Source organism: Haliotis rufescens, unplaced genomic scaffold, assembly GCF_023055435.1.
Source record: "Haliotis rufescens isolate VD_foot unplaced genomic scaffold, xgHalRufe1.0.p SCAF_8, whole genome shotgun sequence".
NCBI lineage: Eukaryota > Metazoa > Mollusca > Gastropoda > Lepetellida > Haliotidae > Haliotis > Haliotis rufescens.
The window spans coordinates 33,192,201-33,213,970 of NW_025964372.1; the positions used below are offsets into that span (position 1 = coordinate 33,192,201).

A 21,770-nucleotide genomic window follows, 5' to 3' on the forward strand; every position below is an offset into this window, starting at 1 on the left:
TATTATGTTCTTTTCAAAATCCTTGGTCCGCCTCTGTGCCTCATACGAAAATAAAATTGTTCTCAATCATTTTACATTCTTGAGTTTCTTTTGTGATTCGTTGTATTTTGCAATGAACACCTTGTTGACTGTTCGTACGCTCACATCGACCCTCATTATATAGATGTTCGTACGCTCACATCGACCCTCATTATATAGAACCGAAGGGCCAATAAAGGCTTAGTGGATCAATACGGAATTTGAGTGGGCCAAAACAGTTTTTGCGCGCGACTCAGTTCCATACATTGCAATCGCAACAAGACGACAAACTGCTGTCATCACACTTCGTTAGAGCGTGAATCATACAGTTGAGGTAGTAATTTCATTAATATATAATTAAATGGGTGTTTCATATTGGCCTTGTCAATATGTCCTCAGTCGGTCATATTGGCCCTTACCAGGCTATATTGGCCTTCAGTGTTGCCTTGGGCGTATGTGGCAGACCTTGGACCTGTAACAAGGCCAATATGAAAAAACACCAATGTAATAACAATAATAGTACAACAGTTGAAGAAATATTTATTATTATTTCCATGAGAAGTGTCCAGTTCACACACTTGTCAGGCAACTAAGACAGGATCAGGCAGCTGCTTTGACTTTCGGTCTGTGTTTCCATCCCCGGTACCAGTACACATCTTGAGACCCGTGAAGATCCGAGGTAGAATAGATCTTCAGCAACCCATGCTTGCAGAAAAGGCAATTATGCTTGTCGTAAGAGGTGACTAACGGGATCGGGTGGTCAGGCTAGCTGACTTGGTTGATGCATGTCATCGTATCCAAATTGCGTGGATGGATGCTCATGATGTCAATCACTAGATTGTCTGGTCCAGACTCGATTATTTACAGACCGCCGTCATATAGCTGGAATATTGCCGAGTGCGGCGTAAACAACAAACAAGTAAACTTTATTGGTCATGTTATCTGTAAAAATACAAGTCACCTCTATGAAGCCATAATATTATGAACATAAATTGGGAAATTTTGTATTCCAATTTGGGCATATTTACTGACATTTGCTGCAGACTTGGTGTCGAATATCCGAGTGAGCAGGTCTAGATACAGTCAAGTCTCGTTAATCCGACATCGTTGGTTGCACATGATTGTGTCGGATTAACGAGTATGTCGGATTAACGAAATTAAGTGATTTGTGATCGAAAATCGGACGTCTTCACGATAGATTATAACCGTGTGTACCTTGTAATAAAATCATTAAAAACGAAATATTAATATTGTTATGTTGTTTATTCATTCATTCCTTAATTTATAATTAATGACTATGCAAAAATAATAATTTTCCCATTTATACATAACAATAGAGACATTACTCACTGAATTTATCACATGATCAACGACACACGTTTCCTCGTGTAAATGCAGTGCTACTGTCTTAACAACTTGCTTCATCTACTTAAAATAGTCTGTCAGTGTGTGTCAAAACACGGGGTTGTGTACTCGCGGTCAGATGACCACGGAGTACGCTGATCACTGTGTCGGATTAACGAGACTGATTAATGAGTGATTTCGGCAATTCGTTGCAAATTAGGTGTGTTGGAGTCGGGGTGCGAGAATGTCGGATTAACGGGACTAAATAGCACTGAATCAATCGGTTCCCATCATTTGTGTCGGATTAACGAGTGTCGGATTAACGAGACTTGACTGTATATCCCTGGACAAAGTTCTACCTGTTCTACAACAATATTGATGATATTTAGTGAGGACCAGACTCGATGCTTTGTTCCTAATGGGCCTCAAATATACTCTTTGCAATCCTTTACATTCATATGTCTGACCCACACCTCATTTGCAACTCCAAAGGAGTTGACCTGATTTTCTGCATCATCAAAGGAATTGTTGATTCCGTAACAGTAACAGTTGACTCAGTATTTGGAAGCAATATTTATTATGTTCTTGAGGAGAGGTCACCAGTACCACAGGAAACTAAAACAGGACCAGTCGGCCACTTCACTTCTGTATTTACTTCCATGACATTTTGCCAACTAAAGGACCTGCACATTCGACTTCCAGTTTCAGACCATATCTATGTTCTACCATCCGATAGTCTCAATTATTTTCTACAGTTTTTCATAAATATTTAGACTATTAGAAGAAAGATTTTCTCAAACAGTCAAAATAATATCTTGGACATTTCCATCCCATAAATATTGACTTTCTGCCTCAAGCTTTGAAGAAAACGAGATACAATTAACTTGGATCAGTAATACAAACCTGTTTAGGGAAATAGAATTTGTCAAGTCTGATCCTATGTCATCAAGCTTAACACACAGCACGATTATTCTGATTGTCCATCCACAACACATTTCTCCAAGATATTGTATCACTTGTTATTTTTCTCAGACGCTGGAATTCGACCTATCAAATAAAACTCGGGGTTTGGTTTCACACGCAGGAAGTGAGCTAGTCTGTTGGACATGCTCAGAAAGGATGCCAGTGCCCCAATGTCCCAGGCATCATCGTGGTTCATTCCGTTCTCGTACAGCCGCTCAAACTGCTCGTCTGCCGGTGAGTGACATGCGGCAACGGTTGTTGCAAAGTCCAGGATCGCCTTCTGTCGTATGTCCAGATCTGCCATTCTCCAGTTGGTGGACAGCTGGTAGAAAGGGGAACATTAAAAAAAAATGCTGACAGTGGTTACCATGGTAACAACATAATAACATTCAAGAACACTAGTTAATCTCTTTTTACCCTAAGAATCGTAAACACTACTACTCTAATCTGTTTTCATTGTAGACCATGATAGGTCGAGTGAGTAGGTTGGTTGGGTTTAACGCCGCTTTTAACAGTATTCCAGTTATATTGTGGCGTGTCAGCTTTTAATGTGGGAAGAAAGCCCAAAGTGATGCAGGTCTCAGACGTTTACCACTTCGGTGAAACCCATGACCATGGGTATTGTGCTGAAAAACGAAGAAATATAATCGGGGAGAACCGGGATTCGAACCCAGTTAGGTCGGCAGAGCATGTACTGTTCTGCTAGTCATCTAACCCAATGACTCCATCTCGGTTAAACTGCTGATTGTCTATAACGTCCAGGAAAGTCTCACACCATAGGGATATAAAGATAAGCAATGAACCAAGTCACTGAGCCAGACCACAACCAGATGTCATAAGTAAACTTTGTCTCAACCTCAGGCTCAACCTCTCAACATGCTCACATCAAATTTTATTGTTGTGTTTAGACAAATATTGAAAACTATTTACTCCAGGGCCCCGTTACACAAAACGATTTGTAGGACTGAGATAGTTACTCCCATAACATAGACTTACGACCCTCATAGGGCTAAGATAGTCGTAACTCCCATACTTTAACATAGACTTACGACAGTCATAGCGCTAAGATGATTGTAACTCTCATACTTTAACATAGACTAACAACAGTCTTAGTGCTAAGATGGTCGTAACTCCCATACTTTAACATTGACTTACGACAGTCAAAGCGCTAAGATGATCGTAACTTCCATACATTAACATTGACTTACGACAGTCATAACACTAAGATGGTCGTAACTCCCATACTTTAACACAGACTTACGACGGTCTTAGCACCTTGATCACTTTTTGGGATGGGCCCCTGGTGCCATAGTTCTCAATATTTGTTAAAAATGTACCATGTATGACCACTCTTGGCATCCCCCGCCATGATTTGGTGGAAATATTGCAAACCAACTCCCCAACAACAAAGACATTTAGCTCACCTGGTCTGCCAGAATAGGGTTGCGCGAGTGTAGCCTGTAGAGTGCACTGTGAGTAGCCACACAATACAGACACTGATTGTCCGCACTCACAACCACGGCGATCATCTCCTTGTCTGCTTTTGTCACATTACCTGGGTATAGAGAAGTCAAACAAATACCGGTAAGTATCACTGAGGGATAACTTTAGTAATTACAACTTGTTTCATGTGAGGGTTTGTTTGGAGTTCAGCATAAGTTATAGGCATCACTGGGGTGTGCAGGGTCCCAAGGAGGCAGACTTCTTTTAGCTCACCTGGCCAGGTGATAAACTTTTTTCCTTTTTCGACTTGTCCAAAATTCAGGATAGATTTCCGCTGTCTTACCCTGGATCTTCATGGGTTTATGTTCTACTGAAAGTGGTCGATGAAAATGCAAGTATCCACACTTAAACTGGTTGATGAAGATGCTAGTATCTGCATACAGATTTTTTCTCACAGTTTCTTTGTATTGAAGTGTAATTGTCAGTATAAACAGGTCACCAGCCAGGGATTATTGTTTCTCACAAAGAAAACAACAGAAAGTTCCCCATGAAATAAAATAGATGGGAATCAAAATGAATGTAATGTTCGTTTGTTGTTTAACGCCGCACTCAGCAATATTCCAGCTATATGACGGCGGACCAGATAATCCAGTGATGCAATTGGGATATGATGACATGCATCAACCAAGTCAGTGAGCCTAACGACCCGAGCCCGAGTTGCCTCTTACGACAAGCACAGTCGCCTTTTACGGCAAGCATGGGTTGCTGAAGACCTATTCTACCCCAGATCTTCACGGGTCGTTGGCATGACATACAAATGGACATTGACTAGTTCATATTTTGATCCCAACTAGAAGTTTCTTTTATTCATGATCCTACATGCTGATCTGATAATGGTTGATGAATTCAAAGATGCTGACAGGCAGCAAACAAGTTTTATTACCAGTTGAACAGATGTTTTACATTTGCACTGAAGCATTGCTGAAGAAGACAAGTTGTCACCAAGTAGTACTTTTGACTCCATACAGGTCAAGTACGACTACTTACTACTGTCTCGCATCAGCACTTCATGGTAGTTGATAAATGCTCGCAGTTCGTCAGGTCGATACGACAGAGCCCCAAAAACATTTGGTAGAAATTTGGACTGGAAAATGGCAAACAAGGAAATTATCAAAACTGAGACCACACAACCTGTTGAGTGTTGTGACCTAATTACAGTGAACACATGTGTCAGAATCAAGTGGAATTCACCAAATAAAACAAATTTTCACCCTCTGATCATCCACAATGATAAAGTGCAACCATGGTAACACATCACAATTGTATTATGATCTATACCTTGGACCCATTCAGGAAGTCATGTCGACAGCTCCATCTCTCTTAGTCTTATCACTAGCCTGGCACAGAATTTCTCTTGCTTGTGCAATCATCAATAAATTAAAATGTCTCTTCTGAATGCGAGTTTGACATTGATCTACATTCTAAAGATTCGGGTTAGAATTGGTCTTCAGCAACCCATGCTTGCCATAAGAGGCGCTTACAGGATCGGGTGGTCAGGCTTGCTTTCTTGGTTGATGCATATCATCGTATCCCAATTGTGGGATCGATGTTCATGATATATTGCTGAGTGGAGCATTAAACAACAAATAAACTAAGATCTACACTGGAAATGACTGCCTCGCCCAAGCAAGTCCGCAGTACATTTAACTGCATTAGAAGACTGTTATAAAAGTATGAACAAGTAATATGACATGAGAGGGAAGCTGTTATGCTACAAAATGTTCTAGTTGTATTTGCGACTAGTACTGGTGATATTGCCACTTGTGTTAATCATGAAACAACAGTGTAATCTGGATGTCTATTTAAAACCCGTCTCAAAATATAGGTATATTCGTAAACGGGTCCAGGACATTTATCAGTACAGAATGGAGATATAATAAACGAGGTTGCCCTCAGATACCCCGAGCTCTCTGGATTTTATATATATTACATATAGCCAGAATGCTGCTGACTGCAACAACAAAAATATTTACTCACTCACCTTGTGGTTAAATAGATTGTTAGTGACGACAAGGACCTGGCTTCAATTCCCCACATGGGTACAATGTGTCGATCTCATTTCTGGTGTACCCTGCCGTGATATTGCTGGAATATTGCTAAAAACGGCATAAATCCATACTCACTCACTCACTCACTCACTCACTCACTCACTCTAACAACATGAATGGCATATGAAACAATGAAGAGCTTAAAAATAAATTATCACAAAATGTATAGATCTCTTTAAGTAAATGTCTGTAACAGTAAACTTATGTAACGTATACATTAATTAATATTTATTTTCTCTCATATTGATGGGGGGGGGCACAAGTGGCCCAGTCATCTGAGGCACTGCATCGTGGGTTCAAATCCTGGTTTCTAGGTTTGTAAGCACTATACCCATGCTCATGGGTTTTACCAAAGTGGTAAACATCTGGGACCTGCATCACGTCAGGCTTTTCTCTCACATTAAACTGACATGCAGTGATATAACTGGAATTCATTCTATTCAAAGCGGCGCTAAACCCAACTCAATCACTCATATTATCTGACCTTGCCAAACTTTTCCTTGAGGTCGTCTGGCAACTCCTGGACATCCGGTACCGGGAATCGGCTGATGGGAGCATCATGTGACTCATCATGAGCCAGTCTCACACCTGATGTTGCAATACTTCTTCTGCTTAAATTTGTCTGAAATTAAAATATTGACATAATTCATTAATCAGTAACTGATTTGGTCAGTGCTTACATTAAAATATGGGTACTGTTGAAATGTTACAACTTCCCCATAAACTTACTGAAACCTGCAAAATCTATCTTACATTTTCTTGGTTTGTTAAATCCTGTTTTGTTCATTGTATGATCTAGATCTAACTACTTTGTTTTATAACCTTCTGTATTTCAATTTGTTATGCACTAAACCCTAAATTAGTTACAGGGATGAAGGGTTAAAATCGCGAAAATGGTAAATTCTGAAACACAACTCTAAACATAATAAAGAGATTAGATATTGTAAAATTAGAAAATTATCAAATCTAAGAGAAGTGAGGAAGTATGTTGTTCACGCCAGAAATGAGCTTCACATGTTGTACCCATTTGGGGACTTGAACCCAGCCTTCAGCATGACAAGCTATGCAACACCTTAACTACTAGGCTACCCAACCTCCCCTGGAACCCTAAGAAAGTATTACAGAGGGTCCAAACAATAAGATAGTGAAAGCAAACAATATCACTGAGAATAGAAACGCAGCATCACACTGTAAAGTGTACACTCTTGTCAAATGTAATTAAAACAGAAATTGCATGTTAAGTAATAAGTACTATCTCTGTCAGTCCCTGTCATACCTGATTCTTGAAAATTATGCCTATTCTTCTCAAATACTGCAATTTGCTTCTTAAAAACATGTTTGAGTATTAATGTATACGGCTTCTCAAAATAAGAAATGTTAGCAGATAATATTAACACTGATTTCTGCACTGGCTAGAAACATTTATCTTTCAGCTGGTTGCATGGTTGTGCGAATGGTGTTGAGCCTGGTCCCGTCTCTAAATATCTCTTCAAAGAGACGCCGCACAGAAACCATCGGAAACCAGTTTAATAGAAGTGTTAGGGACTAGTTGTTTATTGCGATTTTGAGTTAACATTTACTTACTCTAAAATTTAAAAACAAACACTACATCGGCAGGTTACAAAACAATAATAACTTAATCTTAATATGCAGACTCATAAACTATTCATTTGTCACTAAAACTACGTTTTATTAAATCTATATGAAACTATATACTCTATGCTCATTTCTGGAAATCCCCTTCTGACGTCACAGATACAATCATGGCGACCACGAGGTTATCCACGACTTTGAACATCGGAAAAACATTGGTCTCAAACTTGCGTTCTCTGTGCACTGTGAGTTTATCCAATAGTTGGTATGATTTATTTGTTAAGTGTCGCTTAAAGTATATCATCATGGGGTATTTTATATATCACTATGGTATTTGATGAACTTTCTGGCCGAAAAAGCAGACGGACAGTTTGACATTGACATTGTGATCACGTATTTTGACAGTTCATGGGCGTGATCAGAGAACGAGTTCCCACAGATTAAGTTGTCTTCATGTATTGAACCTTTTGGTGTTTTTACAAGAACGCTTAACCTTAGTACATGTAGTAGAAAACTAAAAATATGTATTAGCATGTTAATCTTCCGCTTATATCATGGTCAGTTAATTAATCCGAATCAATTTACAGATCACACCTGTCTAAAAATAAAAATGGTATTTAGCAAAACATTGAAACATATATTATTATTATTATTATTATTATTATCATTTGGTGATTCCGGATTAGAATTGGGCCCTAGCAACCTACATGCTGATCGTAAATAGCTGGAAAGAGGCGACTTAATGGATTGGATTTTCAGGCTTGGTGACTTGGTTGATGAAGTGTCAACCAACCAGCACGGATTGTTCCTTATAATCAAATATCTATCACTAAATTGAGCAGACTCAATTATTTACAGACCTCAGTCATATGGCTGCGGCACTCAACAACACACACTCACGTCACACATTATTATTATCATTTATTTCTGTAACCACCAGCTGGCCACCATTTATGGAGTGATATATGAAATTAATAAAATACCTGCCTTTTTCAATGAATTCATCCATTGATATCCATCCACTGGGGCAATTTACCAAGACAAATTGAATATTGCATTGAAAAATGCAACTATATACAGGATATACCTTGCATGAATTCAGTAGCTTTAGCATTGCAAAATTGCTTTTGCAGAATGGGTTGATTTCTCTTTTGGTGAGTTAGGTCTACATGTTCCAGCAGTCTGGGAAAATCCCTATGTCATGTATATTGTAACATGAAGGGGCAGTGGGGCAGCCTAGTGGTTAAAGCATTCGCTCGTCAACCCGAAGACCTGGGTTTGATTCCCCACATGGGTACAATGTGTGAAGCCAATTTCTTGTTTCCCTGCCCTGTTATTGCTGGAATATTGCTAAAAGAGGCGTAAAACTAGACTCACTGTAATATCAAAACTTGATTATCCTGGTTCAAAAGGGATATGTAACAAATTAAGACAACAATGAGTTATGTTACAATCAAGGCAGATTACTATATCACCATCAGCCTGTTTAGCCATCATTATGTACACAGTCGTTGTGATGTTGTTATCATGGTTATGGTGTGATCTTTTATTTTATTTTGTTCTCTGTTGTCCTGTAATGATTTGATTTTGTTGTGTTTTTTTGTTGTCGCAGCCAAGCGTGAGCAAAATTCCTGCCAGCAATGGCTTCCACACGACTCCTCACAAAACCGCGGTATGTGTTGTCACACCAGTGTCAATATGGTCATGCATGTCCCATAGCTTTGTTCTGTTGTAACCATGGTAACTAGTGGAACTGCACTGCAGGTTTTACTTGTGTCTTTACTTGTACAAACTGAGAATGAATGTAAATAATTAACATTGTGAGTCCTGGGAACACTAAAAAAGGGGGTTTGTAAGCCTTGAATTTTAAGGTCCCTCTTGAAAAGCCTTGATTTTTGTGTGTAATCCTTCAAAAGCCTTGTAAATCACCAAATTAGCTTGAAAAGCCTTGAATTTTTACATTTGCGTACTCAGAGATCGTACTCAGAGGTGTTCCAATTAGCATGAATAGATGTCAATCAAATCAGTTACACAGAAAATTACTTGATCTTAAACGTTCATGTTACATTCCTGAGGCAAGGAAGGAAATACTTCGGAAACACCCTGTGCAACCATGGTAACTGTAACAGATTGAGTATCAAAATCAAAATGACGACTTTGGGCTTAGTGTATCACTTTGGCAGGAGTCGAAAAACAGAATGTTCTGATGTAACAATACCTTTGAAATATTTTTAATTGTCCATTCAACCAATCCAGAAGCTGAAATTTCCACTAACCAAGTAGTACTCCCTACTTAGCATCTTCATTCCCAGTTAAACATGCTTGAATCTTTTTACATTGTGCCCCGGTGACATCAGCTATCAGTTCATCAAATATATTTAGTTTGTATTACTTAGTGTGCACTTTCACACTTCACCTCCAAGTTATCGACTGAATTGTTAATTTTGAATGTCTAGAATATCCCTGAGCCTGTGTCGAAGCCAGCTGGTCGCCATGTTGTGACGATGGTGCCCGGTGATGGCGTCGGCCCAGAGATGATGGGCGGCGTCATGGATGTGTTCCAAGCTGCCGGCGTTCCTGTCGACTTTGAGGAGATCTTCCTGAGGTATAGCAATAGTTGAAAACACAAGCACAGCAGCAGCCATGTTGAAAAAACTACATGTAGCCATACTTAGTCAATTTGTTCAAAATGTCATGAAAGTTGGTAATTGTGTAGTTAGTGGTGGGGCTCAACGTATGTGTTCGCTTTCTTGCAATGTCATAAATTTTGACCTTGGTTTGACTTTTGCACTTTTACCTTGCTCTTAAATTGTCTCAAAATGCATTTCCTCAAACTGAAATCTCTTCAGACAAAGCTGGAAGTTTATGTGCTTGTTTTCACCAGTGATAACATCTGAATCTGATTGAGGTTTGAATCTGATTTTCAATGCGGGGTACCATGAGACAATGTTACCTTAAATAGGAGCGGGGTCAGCAAAATATGATACAAATCCCACCCATTATAAATACTGAGTCCCTAATATTGAAAAACAATTCATGGCCACTGCTCAGTCATTTCTGCACTGTAATCATCTTAAATTCTCTCAAAATTCTATCTTCTTTGAAATTGCCAGACTGAGGAAGCTGAACTTTGGCTTCTTCTTATGATGACATCTTATTTTGTTCAAATATTTAGGATTTTACTGTTTGTTTGTGAAACAATTGGAAATACTGTATGTCATTAGAAACATTATTCTCTTTAGAAGGTTTATGAGGCTTAGTTGAAACTTAGTGTGAAGTGAATATTACTGGTGTGTATTGGGGCACTGTAGACTGATGACTACATATCCAGGTGAGCTTCAGTGCCGTGGCAGTATTTTCTTGTTTTTCACATGAGCCTACTTTAGTGTTGAGGAAAAAAACTAATTTGTTGGATTGAAAATTTTCTTAGTTTGAACATCTGTTTTCTGGGTTTTTTTTAATCTTTCAGTACTGACAATACTCTAGATGTACTGTATTCTCCTACAACATTGTAGATTGATTAACCAAATCTGTTTTACCAGAAAACAAACTGGCATGGCCCAGATGAAAGTGCCAAACATTGCCGCTGAATGTGATTTCTTATAATCTTATATGCAGATTAATTTTTGTGTTTTCTTTCCCAGTGAAGTTCAACCGGGTCAGAGCGCCAGTTTGTCAACAGCCACTGAGTCATTTCTTAGGAATGGCGTCGGTCTGAAGGGCATTATCACAACGCCAACCAGCTTTAAGGGAGGCGTACTGCGTACACTCAACATGAGGCTCAGGTAGAGTTATCTTTCCTTTCTGTGCATTAGTTTCCTGTGTTTCTTAGGTGTCCCCACAGACAATGGTTGTAAGACAACAACACAGGCTCCGTGTAGCAATGTCACGTTTCATAAGGCCCAAACAAATTGTACATGTTTCAGGTTTTCTCACTGACCCTCGTCCACAGCTCTTGATCCTAAACCTTTGTTCTCGTTTTTCACCTGAGTTGCTCCAAAGGGTTCTCTTTATTTTATGCCACTGTCTTCAATTGTCATTTGAACTGCAAGTTACTGGTACCATTTTTTAGAAAAAAATAAAAGTAAAATTCATAATCAGGTCTACCTGCCCTCTTTAGGTAGAATAGGTCTTCTGCAACCCCCATTCTTGCCATTACAGGGGACTATGCTTGTCATAAGAGGCGACTAACGGGATTGGGTGGTCAGGCTCGCTAACTTGGTTGATCCATGTCATCGATCCCAATTGCATGGAATGATGCTCATGATATCAATCACTGGATTGTCTGGTCCAGACTCGATTATTTACAGACTGCTGTCATATAGCTAGAATATTGCTGAGTGCGGCGTTAAACAACAAACAAACAAAAACAAAACATTGTCCAGCCTCATTGTGTCCTGGATTTCTTGATCTGTTATCGTGATCTACGTTGTGACAGACGAGAGTTGGATCTCTTTGCCAACGTGGTGTGGGTAAGGAGCTTGCCGGGCTTCAAGACCCGCCACAACAACCTGGACTTTGTCATCATACGTGAACAGACCGAGGGGGAATACAGCGCACTGGAGCACGAGGTGGGTGTCACAGAATCTGTCATGTTGCGGGACAGTCCTCCATACATCTTGCTTGTCTCACCATGTTGAGCTAAGTAGGTCATTTCTCAAGTTTATTACACCATGGTGAGATAAGTAGGTCGTATCCCAAGTTGGTTTTACCATGTTGAGCTAAGTAGGTCATTTTTCAAGCTTATTACACGATGGTGAGATAAGTAGGTCATATCCCAAGTTTGTCTCACCATGTTGAGCTAAGTAGGTCATTTCTCAAGCTTATTACACCATGGTGAGATAATTAGGTTGTATCCCAAGTTTGCCTCACAATGGTGAGCTGAGTAGGTCATTTTTCAAGCTTATTACACCATGGTGAGATAAGTAGGTCGTATCCCAAGTTTGTCTCACCATGGTGAGCTGAGTAGGTCATATCTCAAGCTTAATACACCCTGGTGAGTTAAGTAGGTCATATCCCAAGTTTGTCTCACCATGTTGAGCTAAGTAGGTCATTTCTCAAGCTTATTACACCATGGTGGGATAATTAGGTTGTATCCCAAGTTTGTCTCACCATGGTGAGCTGAGTAGGTCATTTCTCAAGCTTATTACACCATGGTGAGATAAGTAGGTCGTATCTCCACCTTTTTCTTAGAATAATGCACTAAGTAGGTCGTATCCCAGACAAAAAATTTAAGTTTGGCTCAAGATTACCACTACTTTGAGGCGGGTGTGTGGGAAGCCCAGTGGACAAAGCTGCTGCAACAAACTGTAAAGTTGTGTCCCTTTACTAGCAGGATCACAAGTTCAAATCCCAGGTTCTTACCATCTCTCATCTTGGTCTGTTGGCACCAATGTAGCCAACATGTACGACAGGCATCACCATTGCCTTCTTATTGTTTGCTTGTGGTAAAAGCTGTGACATGCTCTTGGTCATACAGACAATGGTTCATGAACTATGGCATCACCATTGCCTTCTTATTGTTTGCTTGTGGTAAAAGCTGTGACATGCTCTTGGTCATACAGACAATGGCTCATGAACTATGGCATCACCACTGCCTTCTTATTGTTTGCTTGTGGTAAAAGCTGTGACATGCTCTTGGTCATACAGACAATGGTTCATGAACTATGGCATCACCACTGCCTTCTTATTGTTTGCTTGTGGTAAAAGCTGTGACATGCTCTTGGTCATACAGACAATGGTTCATGAACTATGGCATCACCATTGCCTTCTTATTGTTTGCTTGTGGTAAAAGCTGTGACATGCTCTTGGTCATACAGACAATGGTTCATGAACTATGGCATCACCACTGCCTTCTTATTGTTTGCTTGTGGTAAAAGCTGTGACATGCTCTTGGTCATACAGACAATGGTTCATGAACTATGGCATCACCACTGCCTTCTTATTGTTTGCTTGTGGTAAAAGCTGTGACATGCTCTTGGTCATACAGACAATGGTTCATGAACTATGGCATCACCACTGCCTTCTTATTGTTTGCTTGTGGTAAAAGCTGTGACATGCTCTTGGTCATACATACAATGGTTCATGAACTATGGCATCACCACTGCCTTCTTATTGTTTGCTTGTGGTAAAAGCTGTGACATGCTCTTGGTCATACAGACAATGGTTCATGAACTATGGCATCACCATTGCCTTCTTATTGTTTGCTTGTGGTAAAAGCTGTGACATGCTCTTGGTCATACAGACAATGGTTCATGAACTATGGCATCACCATTGCCTTCTTATTGTTTGCTTGTGGTAAAAGCTGTGACATGCTCTTGGTCATACAGACAATGGTTCATGAACTGAACTATGGCATCACCATTGCCTTCTTATTGTTTGCTTGTGGTAAAAGCTGTGACATGCTCTTGGTCATACAGACAATGGTTCATGAACTATGGCATCACCATTGCCTTCTTATTGTTTGCTTGTGGTAAAAGCTGTGACATGCTCTTGGTCATACAGACAGTGGTTCATGAACTATGGCATCACCATTGCCTTCTTATTGTTTGCTTGTGGTAAAAGCTGTGACATGCTCTTGGTCATACAGACAGTGGTTCATGAACTATGGCATCACCATTGCCTTCTTATTGTTTGCTTGTGGTAAAAGCTGTGACATGCTCTTGGTCATACATACAATGGTTCATGAACTATGGCATCACCATTGCCTTCTTATTGTTTGCTTGTGGTAAAAGCTGTGACATGCTCTTGGTCATACAGACAGTGGTTCATGAACTATGGCATCACCATTGCCTTCTTATTGTTTGCTTGTGGTAAAAGCTGTGACATGCTCTTGGTCATACAGACAATGGTTCATGAACTATGGCATCACCACTGCCTTCTTATTGTTTGCTTGTGGTAAAAGCTGTGACATGCTCTTGGTCATACAGACAGTGGTTCATGAACTATGGCATCACCATTGCCTTCTTATTGTTTGCTTGTGGTAAAAGCTGTGACATGCTCTTGGTCATACATACAATGGTTCATGAACTATGGCATCACCATTGCCTTCTTATTGTTTGCTTGTGGTAAAAGCTGTGACATGCTCTTGGTCATACAGACAATGGCTCATGAACTATGGCATCACCACTGCCTTCTTATTGTTTGCTTGTGGTAAAAGCTGTGACATGCTCTTGGTCATACAGACAATGGTTCATGAACTATGGCATCACCACTGCCTTCTTATTGTTTGCTTGTGGTAAAAGCTGTGACATGCTCTTGGTCATACAGATAATGGTTCATGAACTATGGCATCACCATTGCCTTCTTATTGTTTGCTTGTGGTAAAAGCTGTGACATGCTCTTGGTCATACAGACAATGGTTCATGAACTATGGCATCACCATTGCCTTCTTATTGTTTGCTTGTGGTAAAAGCTGTGACATGCTCTTGGTCATACAGACAATGGCTCATGAACTATGGCATCACCACTGCCTTCTTATTGTTTGCTTGTGGTAAAAGCTGTGACATGCTCTTGGTCATACAGACAATGGCTCATGAACTATGGACACAGAGAAGATGGGTCAGGTTTGAGTAAGATGCTAATCTCCAGTTTGATTGTGTCAATCATGTGTTCAGAGTGTCGAAGGAGTGATCGAGTGTCTCAAGATCATCACCCGGGATAACTCCATGAGAATTGCCAAGTTTGCATTTGACTATGCCCTCCGTCACAACAGAGAAAAGGTCACAGCAGTTCACAAAGCCAACATCATGTAAGTTGTGTTGTGAATCTCAAAGTTTTAAGATATGTAGAGAATCTCTACCGGGCGTCTTTTCGTTTTATCAATGCATGTTGATTAATCGATATCAAAAGACACAAGGGTTAGCATGGTTAGATTCTATTTATCATCCAAAATCTTACTTCCTATTATTTAGTTCATAAACAGTAATAACCAGTGTCTTGAGTGTAAAAAGTACAGCTAACCAGTTTCAGTGGCAGAGGGATTGGTGATGTCATTAGATTGTGATGTCTTTAGATTGTGATGTCATTAGATTGTGATGTCATGGTAAACAATAGCATCACAAGCATTGTAGGGATATGTCCTAGGAGATAGTATTTGATCTCACACAAATGATATCTCCTGTGGAAGCCAGTTTGGGATGATGAATAACTTTATACAGGGTCTTCTTTATTTACTCTGTATGTGCTTAGTTCATATCTTGCCTTCTGCATTGTTTTGACCTTCAAAGTTTGTACCTAGATTTTAGTTAATTGATCAATGGCTTCAAGATTTTGACTCCCCATATCAGCAGAGTCCTATTTTGTACACTTCAGGAAGCTTGGTGACGGACTGTTCCTCAAGTGTTGTGAGGAGGTTGCTGCCCTGTACCCCAAGATACAGTTTGAAACTATGATCATCGACAACTGCTGCATGCAAGTATGTGGCCAGCCATATTACAGCTGTAATGATAGGTTACATTAGGTCCCCAGCAACCTATGCTTGTTGTAAGAGGCAAGACCAGGTGGTCAGGTGACTTGGTTCATTGCATGTGATCGTATGGATTGATGCTCATGATGTCAATCACTGGATTGTCTGGTACAGACGGCCGTCATATAGCTGGAATATTGCTGAGTGCGGCGTTAAACAACAAACAAAACAAAACATAATTCACTCCCTCCATGTCTGTAATGTCACCAGATGAGACTAAATTATTTACTTCATCATGATTTTTTACCTGTCATTGGGTCCAGATTATGTCTTTCTCTACTTTTCATGGGGGCAGGAGTGGCCCAGTCATCTAAGGTGCTGCAATTCGCTGTGCAGAGTTGCATCCCTTGGACATGTCAGAAACTTATGATCATGGGTTCAAATTTATGGTTCGCCCCAATTATGTTTGTGATTGTGATGGAACTGGAATACTGTCTAAAGTGGCGTTAAACCTAACAGACTCACTCACACACTTTTATGACTTTGACCCAATCTCATCAAAATCAGACCTTAGTTCTCACTACCGCTAAACAAAGATCTGAACACATCCCATTAGGGGTCACGTCAGAATGGCCTTTCATCCGACCAATGAGAGTGTCGCTTACCAGATCATGAAAGTGACAGTCGGAATGTGATTTCTAATCATACAACCTCGAAAACTTTAACACAGGGTATTCCGAACGATAGTTACAGGTATAACGACTGAATCCATACAATCTAGACCATCTATTAGCCATTCAAGAATGTTCTTTTGTTTAGGTTTCAAATTTGTGTTTCGAAGCGTAGTCGCCAATTTGAAATTAGTGCCGTAATGCACAAGAAAGCTGCCTTCTGATTGGTCATTCTATTGGTCGGTCAAAGTTTGCGCAAGGTCGGTCTGACATGACCCGTAATGGGATGTCCTCAGATCTTTGTTTAGCGGTAGCGAGAACTAAGGTCTGATTTTAATGAGATTTGACTTTGACTTTGCTGTGAATTCTGATGATGTTTCTATGTCAAGATACTTTTCAAATCATTGTCAATGACACTTCCAGATGGTGTCGAACCCCCACCAGTTCGATGTGATGGTCATGCCTAACCTGTACGGCAACATCCTTGACAACTTGGCAGCAGGGCTGGTCGGCGGTGCCGGTGTTGTACCAGGAGAGAGCTACAGCAAGGATGTTGCCATCTTTGAGCAGGTATGTCACATTTCAGAGAAAATATTAAGCAAATGAATGTTTTGAGTTCTCCAATAGGGTGGTGGTAGCCTTGCAGCAGTTTCACATCGGTTCCTGTCCATGTCATCACCTCCTGTCGGGGTACATTCATGAACGTGGGTTCTAGGATGTGAAGTTGACATGCCGGAATAAAACTGGAATACTGTTCAAAGAAGTGTTAAACCCAACACGCTCACTCACTCACTTCCTGTCCATGTCATCACCTCCTGTCCATGTCATCACTTCCTGTCCATGTCATCATGTCCTGTCCATGTCATCACTTCCTGTCCATGACATAATATCCTGTCCATGTCATCACTGCCTGTCCATGTCATCACTTCCTGTCCATGACATCATTTCCTGTCCATGTCATCACTTCCTGTCCATGTCATCACTTCCTGTCCATGACATCATTTCCTGTCGGTGACATCATTTCCTGTCCATGTCATCACTTCCTGTCCATGTCATCACCTCCTGTCCATGTCATAACTTCCTGTCCATGTCATCACCTCCTGTCCATGACATAATATCCTGTCCATGTCATCACTGCCTGTCCATGTCATCACTTCCTGTCCATGACATCATGTCCTGTCCATGTCATCACTTTCTGTCCATGTCATCACTTCCTGTCCATGACATCATTTCCTGTCCATGTCATCACTTCCTGTCCATGTCATCACCTCCTGTCCATGTCATCACTTCCTGTCCATGACATCATTTCCTGTCCATGTCATCCCTTCCTGTCCATGTCAACACTTCCTGTCCATGACATCATATCCTGTCCATGTCATCACTGCCTGTCCATGTCATCACTTCCTGTCAATGTCATCACTTCCTGTCCATGACATCATTTCCTGTCCATGTCATCACTTTATGTTAACAGGGTGCCCGCCATGCTTTTGCTGAGGCTGTAGGGAAGAACATCGCCAACCCAACTGCCGTCCTGCTTAGCGCTTGTAACATGCTCAAACACATTCACCTGGAGTACCACTCTAAGCTCATCGAGGAGGCTGTCATCCGTGTCATCAAGACTGGCAAGGTCAGTAGATATGAGCATGTTTGTTCACTTGTTTAATGCCGCACTCAGCAACCAGTGGTCTGTAAATAAACAAGTCTGGACTGACAATCCAGTGATTGGTATCATGAGAATCAATCCACGCAAGTGGGAAACACTGACACGTATCAACCAAGTCAGCGAGCCTGACCACCCGATCCTGGGTTGCATGGGTTGTTGAAGACCAATTCTAACCCCGATCTCAATCATGGAAGTCCCATGACATACGACAGACCATTTCAAATCTGTCTCATCCTATTGGTGTTCATCACCAGTCATGGATTCCTAATTTCTAATTTGGAACCTTCTGATTGAATTAATATCATGCAAAGAGTTTGTGATTGATGAGTTATAGTAGAGCAGTGATGCAGCCATTCATTTATTTATTCATTAAAAAATTGACATAGTTGAAACTAAAGGATTGATAATCCAGTTTATTATATCTTTACTCTATAATGATAGTTACCCTAGACCCATTAGCCATCATCAACTTTCATTTTGAGTCCAATTCAAAATATTTCACACTAAAAACAGCCATCAGTTCTCAGTCTGTGCCTAAAACTTTGGAGACTAGTAGCATGAAACACAGATCTTAGTGGGGCACGGGTGGCCCAGTCGTCTAAGGCGCGGCGATTCATGTGCAGAGTTGCGTCCCTTGGGCACGCCAGAAACCTATGATTGTGGATACGAAACCCGGTTCGCCCCGATTATGTTTCTAGGTTTGTCAGCACCATACCCATGCTCGTGGGTTTCACCGAAGTGGTAAACGTCTGAGACCTGCATCACTCCGGGCTTTCCTCCCACATTAAGCTGACACGCCGCGATATAACTGGAATACTGTTAAAAGCGGCTAAAACCCAACTCACTCACTCACAGATCTTAGCATCATTTTCATTAGATTTCAGTGTTATTATTTGGACTATTATTTGTTGAGCTTACTAGACGGAACAGACTTTTACTTGATTCAGGGCTTCGTACTAGTGGCTTGTCTGGAAGTCACAGACTGGAAGCTTTGTGCAAAGCTACTGATAAGATAGATGGAGGCGATGACATCGCTTCCTATAGGAGACTATGGTAGCAGATGGGTCCTGGTTATTTATTCTAATACAGTCAAGTCCCAATAATCCAACATTGTTGGTTGCATATGATTATATGTCTAAATTTAAGGAGTATGTTGGATAAACGGAATTGAGTAGTATCAACGTTCGTGATCGAAAATCAGACAACTACACAAAAGATAACGATACAAACACCAGAGACCGCAAAGCTTAAGAAAGCTGCTCTCTAAGTGGCTAACATTTACCTCCTGTTAGTCATTTCATTGGTCGGTCATAGTTCACGAAAGGTTGTTCTGACGTGACCTGTGATGGGATGTCCTCGGCGATAGCAAGAACTTGTATCTGATTTTAATGAGATTGGGGTAATCTAAGCATGTGATTAGTCTTGTTTTCTTTATTTAAAGCATTAATTGTTTATTGTTAAGCAAGTTTATCTCTGCAGCAGTTGTAATATGCAGCTACCAGCCGGTTAGTCTCGTATCAAAACACGGGCTGTGTACTCACGGGCAGATGACCATGGAGTACGCAGATCACTGTGTCGGATTAACGAGACTGATTAATTAGTGATTTCGATAATTTGTTGCAAATTAGGTGTGTCGGAGTCTGAGTGTCAGACTGTCGGATTAACGGGTCTAAATAGCACTGATTTAATCGGTTCTCATCATTAGTGTCGGATAAAGCCGATGGTCGGATTAACGAGTGTCGGATTAACAAGACTTGACTGTACCGAGTAAATATACTACAACGGATATCGAGGAGGAAACTGAAGGTATTGACCTATAGCTACAGCTGTTGTATAAACATGTGACTTTCTCCCCAGATACGCACCAAGGACATGGGTGGTTACGGATCCACCAGTGACTTCATCAAGGCCGTAGTGCACAGTCTGTAGCTTCCTCCATCAAACTCCTTTAGTCGTTTATTTATTGTTGTTGTCAAATAAACATAAACACTTAAATGCCCAGTGTACATTAACAACTTGTAAGGAAATTGTGGTCATAATTCCAGTATTGTTAGCAAGATTCAATGTGTACATCGGAAATTATTAATCTTGTTTCCTGTGAAAATGCAATGTTGACTGATCAAGATTATTCCGGTCTGTCACAACCATCAGCTGGTGAAGAAACAGGCTGATGTTTAGGGTCAAAGCACTTGTGGTAAATTGTTGAGAAATAATCACTGATCTAAACTACGTTGTTTTTTAAAGATGCACTCATGTGCAATAGTGTTTTTTTGGTGATGTCAAATTTTGTTCATGTGTATTTTTGTTTCGGTAAATGAAATGAGGATGAATACTGATGAATCTCACTTTGATATTTCTACGTTTTGTTTTTGAATATTTTAAAGGTACCAGATTTCTGTAGTTGGCTGATTGATGTCACCTGAAATATTTAACACACATTAATGGAGAAGCTTTTCCCCTGTGTGGCAATGTGCATAGACAGACATTGTGTAGATGGAACAGTGGGACAATCTATACTGTTCTGCTTTCATAGAAATATTTTCATCTCGCCATGATACACAACACCGACTCTCATAGGTCAAGTGTATATTCAAACAGAATATATCTCATTATCCCTATCAAAAGTTGAGTAGTATACATTCAAATGATATAAAGAACTGTTCCTGAAACTATCCTATAAGAATCATTGAGGAATGGTCTCTGTTCATGTTCTTGTTTTATACTAGAATGGTTTAAAGTAACTTCAGTTTCAGATGCACTTTCAAAGAGTTTACAAATGTACCAGTACGGGTTTACCATACTGCGATCTTGTGAAATTGAGTAATTTATTATTCATTGAATATTTTCTATTTTCTGCATTTACAGGTTATTAAAGATGTATACTGATATTTAAGATTGATTTAGATCTATGAAACTGTACATTGTTTGTGTACAGACTGTTATCACATTTATACCCTGTACAGATATACTGAACCAGTGAAAGGCCATGATAAGCTCATCATTAGATTTTCATCAAACTTTTAAAAAAATGTGAGGCAGGAGACTGTTTAAAGGATTATCAAATAAACTAACTTTTCAAGGCATCTGTGTCAATTGTTGATGGATGTGATTTGCACTATGTATATGATGTAGTTCATCAATTGTTTGTTTGTTGTTTAACGCCGCACTCAGCAGTATTACAGCTATATGACGGCGGTCTGTAAATAATCGAATCTGGACCAGACAATCCAGTGATTGACATCATGAGCAATTGGGATACAATGACATGCATCAACCAAGTCAGCGAGCCTGACCACCCGATCCCGTTAGTCGCCTCTTATGACAACCATAGTCACCTTTTGCGTCAAGCATGGGTTGATGAGACACAGTGATTTTGTCTGTATATACGTGTGTGGAAAATAAGATGTTCAGAATTTGGTAGCTAGGCAAGTGAGAATGAAAATCTAACATGTAACCTATCATGGTCTAACCTAAGATTGTAGATAACACCATTTGTTGTCGGTGTATTATCTTTCATTTTGTTTTGTTTTGTTAATAAAACATATACCAAAGCAACAAGA

The 21,770-nt window shown here is 40.1% G+C and overlaps 2 protein-coding genes across 3 annotated transcripts; one reads left to right on the forward strand and one right to left on the reverse strand.

Annotated features, from left to right (window-relative positions):
* Positions 1-1,922: 1,922 nt before the first annotated feature.
* Positions 1,923-7,382, reverse strand: LOC124114400. Its single transcript, XM_046474952.2, has 5 exons — positions 7,153-7,382; positions 6,361-6,498; positions 4,816-4,912; positions 3,750-3,880; positions 1,923-2,647 (listed from the first exon to the last, which is right to left on the reverse strand). The coding sequence occupies exons 1-5, from the start codon at positions 7,210-7,212 to the stop codon at positions 2,375-2,377; spliced, it is 699 nt and encodes a 232-aa protein (XP_046330908.1). The 5' UTR covers positions 7,213-7,382; the 3' UTR covers positions 1,923-2,374.
* Positions 7,383-7,591: 209 nt separating this feature from the next.
* LOC124114398 (isocitrate dehydrogenase [NAD] subunit beta, mitochondrial-like) lies at positions 7,592-21,765 on the forward strand. Of its 2 annotated transcripts, XM_046474948.2 has the most exons (10): positions 7,592-7,714; positions 9,082-9,141; positions 9,926-10,074; positions 11,114-11,254; positions 11,908-12,040; positions 15,086-15,219; positions 15,783-15,885; positions 16,971-17,117; positions 18,019-18,174; positions 20,068-21,765. In XM_046474948.2, the coding sequence occupies exons 1-10, from the start codon at positions 7,640-7,642 to the stop codon at positions 20,137-20,139; spliced, it is 1,170 nt and encodes a 389-aa protein (XP_046330904.1). In that variant the 5' UTR covers positions 7,592-7,639; the 3' UTR covers positions 20,140-21,765. The 2 variants fall into 2 exon arrangements, with proteins under 2 accessions (XP_046330904.1, XP_046330905.1); XM_046474949.2 differs by lacking the exon at positions 9,082-9,141 and having other exon boundaries at positions 7,615-7,714.
* Positions 21,766-21,770: the final 5 nt, after the last annotated feature.

Coding starts and splice junctions, on each gene's coding strand:
- LOC124114400 (XM_046474952.2), bottom strand. CDS start 7,212: ATGTTTTTAAGAAGCAAATTGCAGTATTTGAGAAGAATAGGCATAATT. Junction 4,913..6,360: donor TCAAGGAAAAGTTTGGCAAG/GTCAGATAATAT, acceptor GCCATTTTCCAG/TCCAAATTTCTACCAAATGT. Junction 2,648..3,749: donor ACCCTATTCTGGCAGACCAG/GTGAGCTAAATG, acceptor CCTTTCTACCAG/CTGTCCACCAACTGGAGAAT.
- LOC124114398 (XM_046474948.2), top strand. CDS start 7,640: ATGGCGACCACGAGGTTATCCACGACTTTGAACATCGGAAAAACATTG. Junction 7,715..9,081: donor ACTTGCGTTCTCTGTGCACT/GTGAGTTTATCC, acceptor TTGTTGTCGCAG/CCAAGCGTGAGCAAAATTCC. Junction 17,118..18,018: donor ATGTTGCCATCTTTGAGCAG/GTATGTCACATT, acceptor TTATGTTAACAG/GGTGCCCGCCATGCTTTTGC.